The 6695-nt window shown below is 45.7% G+C and overlaps 1 protein-coding gene across 1 annotated transcript; it reads left to right on the top strand.

Moving 5' to 3' along the window:
• The first annotated feature begins 212 nt into the window (after positions 1 to 212).
• Positions 213 to 2549, top strand: LOC103643381 (uncharacterized). The gene is made up of 3 exons (XM_008666546.2): positions 213 to 1000; positions 1075 to 1330; positions 1404 to 2549. Exon 3 carries the CDS (start codon positions 1488 to 1490, stop codon positions 2523 to 2525), a length of 1038 nt encoding a protein of 345 aa, XP_008664768.1. The 5' UTR covers positions 213 to 1000; positions 1075 to 1330; positions 1404 to 1487; the 3' UTR covers positions 2526 to 2549.
• Positions 2550 to 6695: the final 4146 nt, after the last annotated feature.

Genomic DNA, 6695 nt, shown 5'->3' with positions numbered 1-6695 from the left:
GAGGTCGCGCCGTCGCGGTGCAGTGGAGGAGTCGCGGCGTCGCGCAGTGGAGGTTGCGGCGCAGTGGAGGAGTCGCGTAGTGGAGCCGTGGAGGTGTCTGGTCTCTGGTGTCGCGCAGTGGAGGAGTCGCGCACTCGCGCTCGCAGTGGAGGAGATCCGTCGGTCCGTCCAAGGTCGCAGGAAGCTGAAGGGTTTTCGGTCGCAGGAAGTGATTAGGCAGGGAGCCGGCCGCGTACTGCCTGCTATTTAAATAGAACTCCATCCACTGATGCACAGCAGTACAGCACCACAACCCAACTCAAACCTCAACGTAGACATGGTTTTCGGTTCTTCAAGCAAAAGAAAGCGTGCGGATGAAAAAGAAGATGATGATGTGCAAGTCGTCCATGAGGTGCCTGTAGATATCCAAGATGGTGGTGCAGACGCAGACAGTGGTGACGAAGATGGAGCTGCGGCTACTGGTACGAAACATCCACTTCTAGATGAAATTAATATTATTGGTGTTCCGAGTGGAAAAAATGTTGGTGGAACAAAGGAGTGGCAGTGTAAACATTGCAAGAAATCGTACAAAGGAAGTTTAACTAGAGTTCGTGTTCATTTGCTTGGTCCATTACCTGGTAAAAAAGCACAAATTGCACGTTGTATGTCATTGCAAAACGATCCCAACAAGAGCAAAGCTTTGCGGGAAAAGGTGAAAGAAGCTGATAGTAAAGGATTTCATATGAGATCAACATCAGGGACGACCACTCCGAATCCGTTGACAAAATCGTTTGGAGTAGCCCAAAGGGAGTCTGTCGATATGGAAATTACCAAATTTTTATGTGCCAACGGTATTCCATTCAATGTGTTGAGGAGCCCTCAATTTTCACAAATGATAATGGCAATAAAAAAATGGTCCAAAAGATTATAAAGGTCCGTCGAGTGAAAAGGCAAGGACAACTCTCCTAGATGCATGCAAGAGAAGTGTGGAGACCGACTTAGCACCACTTAAAAGTACATGGTAAGTTCTTAATTTTATTGTCTTTTCATTGTATGATTTTTTTCTCCAAAAACTCACTTTTAATCATGCATTAGGTTGACACAAGGTGTTTCGGTTGTGTCCGATGGATGGACAGATATAAAAAACAAGCCCCTAATCAATGTGATTGCGTCGAACAGTCGAGGTTCATGTTTCTTATATGCAGAAGATTTCTCTGGAGTTGAAAAAACCGGTGAAGCTATTGCACAATATCTCTTGAAGGCTATTGATGAAATTGGACCAGGAAATGTCCTTCAAGTGGTAACGGACAATGCTGCTAATTGCAAAGCAGCTGGAAAGGAAATTGAAAAAGTAAGTCACATATTTTGTCCTTCAAGTGTTTTTTATCTTGGATTTTCCCTAATCATATTTTGTTTGATTACAGGTGCATAAGCACATTTTTTGGGCCCCATGCGTTGTTCACACGCTAAACCTTATATTCAAGGATTTTGCTGTGAAATTTCCATGGATGCTTGACACATATAAGACTGGAAAAGCAATTGTCAAGTTTTTTCAGAATCATTGCCATTGTTTGGCAATGTTTAGAACCAACTCTCGTTTGGACCTACTTAAGGTGAAAAAAACTCGATTTGCTTCACATTACATATTGCTTCAAAGACTCATAACATGTAGAGAAGCACTTGCCACCACAGTAGTCACAAGGCAGTGGAAAGATTGGGTAAATACTTGCACTAATGATGTGAAGCACCAAGCAAGGGTCATTGTCCTAACAATAAATGATGACAGCTTTTGGATGGAGGCTGAAAATATAATTGCTATCACAGAGCCAATATACTCCGTATTAAGGTTTAGTGATGGAGAAGGTCCAAAGATGGGAGAAATCTACGAGAGAATGGATTGCATGGTTGGTGAAATAAAAGATATAATGACAAAAGATGATAACCCGCATAAAGATGATTTTGTTGAGGTTGAAAGTATCGTTATGCGCCGTTGGGAGAAGATGAATCTTCCCCTTCATTGCTTAGCATATGCCTTATGCCCAAAATTTTATCATCAACAATACCTCAACACCCCAGCTCCTGGTGGCACCATAAGGCAAGCTCCTAATACAGATAAGGAGGTTATGACTAATGTGCTTGAAGCTTTTAGTAAAATTGCAGATTCTCCAAGGGAACAACAAGTTTTGAGGGAGCAATTTAATGCTTTTATTATGAAGAAGGGAATGTTTGCGCTGCCACCCGTTCAATTGGATGCATTTACCATGGAGCCGATTGAATGGTGGGTAAGTTATGGTTCTGAGACTCCAGATTTAGCTGAGGTTGCAAAAAAGGTTTTATCTCAACCCATCAGCAGTTCATCGGCCGAGAGAATTTGGAGCACATTCAGCCATATCCATAACACCAAGCGCAATAGGATGAACACTACCACTGCAGATAAATTAGTCTTCATTCACTCCAATTTGCGACTTTTGTCAAGATCAACAGATGGCTACAAACATGGCGCACATGCTAAATGGGACATTGATCCAGAAGACTCTTCTATCTAAGCTTTGCAAGAAAGTGATTATCGTTACCGTTATATATATATATATAAATAAGCTAAGACACTATGACTTATCATTATCGGGATCCCATCATTATCAATTATATATACATATATTATATATTATGTACGTGTCATTGGTTGTTTCAATTATGCATCGTTCCATGTTCCATTACAATCGTTCCCTATCTGCGTTCCTAAATCGTTGGGAACACGTTCCACGCATCGAATGAACGTGGATCAGCTGTATACCCCTCAACGTTCCATGTTGCTTTAACAGACGTACCGCGTTCCTCGTTCCCGTTCCTCGTTCCCAACGTTCCGGGAACCTTGTCACTAAGACGCGGACCATCCGCGCCGTTACCGCGGATCGTCTGCCTACTCATTTTAGGGCTCGGTACAGTTCCTAAGGTAGAAAATGAAGCTACTGTAGTCAAAATAGAATCGTCCAAAAATGAAGTGTAAATCCAAGCCGGTATGATGAAACTCAAACTAAAGCTGAAAGATTTTAAGGTTCAGAAGCGGAAAGTAACCAGATAGAATATTTAGCAGAGATTCAATAAGTATGCGTATGTTGTTTCATCCAATCCGTACCATTTCATCTTTCAAGTGAAAATATAGATTTATGATCTGCATGCATTTTTAATTCTTAGCAAACTACTTGTTGTGCTCTAAAACCTTCAGCAGAGTTCGAGAACAGCTTCAGGTTATCACTTCTTAGAAAACGGAACTTGAGATTATCACTTGTAGATGCAATGCAGTTCATCACGAATTTATAAATTGTAGTAGCATGTCAATCAAATAATTTGGCACTAGTTGGTCGTTGGAAATTGTCAAATTGGCAACATTGTTGAGATGTTTATGTGCTGCACATGAAATCTGTTAGAAAATTAGACATTTTCAGTTTTAATTTAATTTAGAAAAATAGTGTGATATATGTGATGACGTGTATGTGGACGTGTGTATAACTACTCGCATAAATAATAAACAGTAATAAAAAATGCACAAAATACGAAAAACAGAAAGTACCCTGAGGAGGGACCAATACTCAAGGCATCAGTGACTTCATTCACATGAGACATCTCGTGTGTATGTTCGATATAGTCGTACACAGTTGATGCAGGAAGATGTACGTCGTGCAGTCCCTTGAACGGTCGTCGGAAGACAACAACAACACATGTCGCTTGAGGAAGACGACGAAGAACAGGATGTAGACGAAGCGCTGTTGTGTCGAACGGATCACGCGAGTAGTCGCGAGTACACACTGTTGACGCCTTTTTGGAGGCGTCAATCACTCAAAAGAACCAGCGGCGGTGCTCTCTAGTCAGGCGCAGACGGTCCGCGGCGCAGGGCCGGACGGTCCGCGACCTGGCGCGAGGCGGCGGTGCTCTCTGGTCAGGCGCGGACGGTCCGCGGCACAGGGCCGGACGGTCCGCGACCTGGTGCAGGAGCTCGGGTTCCCTGCCTGACGGCCGGACGGTCCGCGACCTGGCGACAGGGTCGTCTTCCTCCTTCTTGCTGGAATCTAGATCTCGTCCCCTAGGGGAAAAGATCTTAAGGTGCTCCGGGTCGACAGGTCACCCGGGGTGTCCCCAGACGACGTGGAGTCGCCTAGGAATTAAGAGATCAATTCGAGAAAGAGGTCTTGGATGGACAACTAGATCTTGCCCCCCGGGAGGGGTGAGATCCTAGGGTCGTCTTGGGATCGGCAGGCCACCCAAGACGGATCTAGACGACGTAGAGTCGACTAGGGGTGGAGGTGGATATGCGGAAGGCTACAACTAGAACTATGCTACATCTACTCCTAGGGCAGGAAAAGTAAGTAAGGTAATTGGTTCGATTGGAATGTGTTCGGGGGTTCTCAATCGGCCGTACCCCTTTATATTTATAGGGGAGGAGGTCTGGACCTTTTCCTAAGAGATAGCCAACAAACTCCCACGTGATTAGATGGATAACCACGCACGAGATAAGGATAAATATCCGAGTTAATCTAATCTCGGGACACGCGGACCGTCCGGGCCCAAGGGCCGGACCGTCCGCTCATTTTGGTGCCCAACATATGCCCCCCTGCCTTTTGGTGGAGCTTGGCGAACCAAAAGCATCAGTGAAAACTTCGGAAATAATTGACCTCATGAGCTTTTATTCCCGATGTAAGGACTCAGCTCGATGCAAGTCATCGGCTCTTGCGATCAGATAATATAAATAATTGATGGAACTTTAATGCACAGAGGCCATTTCGGATCGCATCCTCTTCGGCCATGTCTACCTGATCAACCTGTCAATAGGCAAAAACTTGTGGTGCCCCCCAGCCCAAATAAGCAAATGGATTGGGCCAGTAATACGAATTCATCGCCGTACCACCCCACACATGAGCAGGACAACACATCGGCGATGGATAGAACGGGACGCACCATGCTATCCCTGGAGGAGGATGACAAGGCGATCTTGGTTGTGCTACCTTTTGGGTCCGTTTAGTCGGCTTTTGCTTTTGCACAGACCGCCCTTTTGACTTCGTCTGCTTTATTGGCCGGTTGTGTGGAACGGCCTTCTTCGTATATTTGGCAAGCAACTGACCAAAAGTAGGGCCGACTCTACTGAGTCGTCCAGACGTCTTAATAGTATTTTGTTTCCTAACACTTGTTTTGGAACCTTGTGGTCCGGTGGTCTGAGGTTGCTGCTTCTGACTGTCTGCGGACTGTCCGACCATTATAGCCGGACCGTCCGCTACTGTCTCAGACTGTTCGGCCTTAGTACCCGGATCGTCTGGCGTACGCAGGACAAGTGACCGTGATCGGGTGTCCGATCGTGCTTGCCCCCCGGTGCCTCCGGTCTTTCTTTTGTCCGGAGTCTTCTGAGTAACCATTATGCGTGACATATTTGGTGTACGGGGATCACCAATGACGATATTTTTATTTTTGCTTTTATCGGCCGCACAGGGCCGAACTATGACTTTTTTGCTTGTCGGCTCTAATGTGGTGGCAGGTACAGGTGGCCTGTCAATCCTCACCTCCTTTTGAAACCTCAACCGGCCTTCGTTTATAGCCGATTGTATTTGCCGACGAAAGACAGCACAATCATTGGTGTTATGAAGAAAGGAGCCATGCCATTTACAATATATACGCCCTTTTAATTCTTCAACCGGAGGAATTCTATGTGATAGTTTAATATTACCATGTTTAAGCAACTCATCAAATATTTTATCACACTTAGTAATATTAAATGTGAACTTAACCTTTTCCTTTTGTGTCGAATGCGGGTGAGAGCGAAGAGAAGGTTTGGCCTTAGTGGGCCAAACAAGCTCAGGGACATATGACTTTTTTGGTTCTTGGGGCTTGGGTGGCCGGTTATATGTACGCCGGCCTTCCACACTAGACGGATCACAGGTGACTTCTGGTGCTCCGGACGGTCCGACCTGTACAGTCGGACGGTCTGCGGGTGGATCGGACGGTCCGGTACTATCCTCGGACTGTCCGGTCACGTCAGGCAACACCTGTGACCCTTGCGGTGGGCTCTGTGTAACTCCGGACTGTCCGGCGTAGGGTGCCGGACGGTCTGACGGAGGGTCGGACGGTCCGCGATTGTGTGCGGACGGTCCGGCCATGCTCAGGGTTGACTCACCATTTAGCGAAGATGGTGGTGACAGTCGTTTTGGATATGAGTCCATCGGCACACCAGAATATGGCTGGGAAAACCCATTTGTCGCCGATGTGTTTGGCGCAATTGTTTCAGCGCCTAATTTATGTGATAAAAAATCAGGCATGTGAGTTTTTCCTAATGCATGTGCCATCCTCTCTATATCCTCCGTAATACTTTTAATCCGATTATCAAAAGAAATTTTAATAGATGGAATATCATCGGCTGACCTGGCATCACCTATTGTGGGGAGCTGTTGCAGCACGGCTAACATATACTCGGCGTTTATCTCCCTTTCTTGGACGGTCTTCTGGTGGCAGTCTACCCTGAAGTGCGAGAGGTACCACTTATCCGCCACCTTGAGCACCTGATCCTTTTGTCGGTGGGCCTCCTCGTCTATTTTCTTCATGTCATTTTCTAATCTTTTATGCTCAGCGGCCGATAAATTAGTCAGCCTTTTGTTGCTGTTTGGAGAAGCACCGTTGAGATCTTTAGAATCGGCCATGTAAGCCTGATTTTGTAGATCTGCAACTTCGTCCCC

This window comes from Zea mays, chromosome 1 (assembly GCF_902167145.1).
Source record: "Zea mays cultivar B73 chromosome 1, Zm-B73-REFERENCE-NAM-5.0, whole genome shotgun sequence".
Lineage (NCBI taxonomy): Eukaryota > Viridiplantae > Streptophyta > Magnoliopsida > Poales > Poaceae > Zea > Zea mays.
The sequence above is the reverse complement of the archived record's forward strand: the minus strand, read 5'-3'. Positions and strand labels throughout refer to the sequence as shown.

Coding starts and splice junctions, on each gene's coding strand:
- LOC103643381 (XM_008666546.2), top strand. CDS start 1,488: ATGCTTGACACATATAAGACTGGAAAAGCAATTGTCAAGTTTTTTCAG.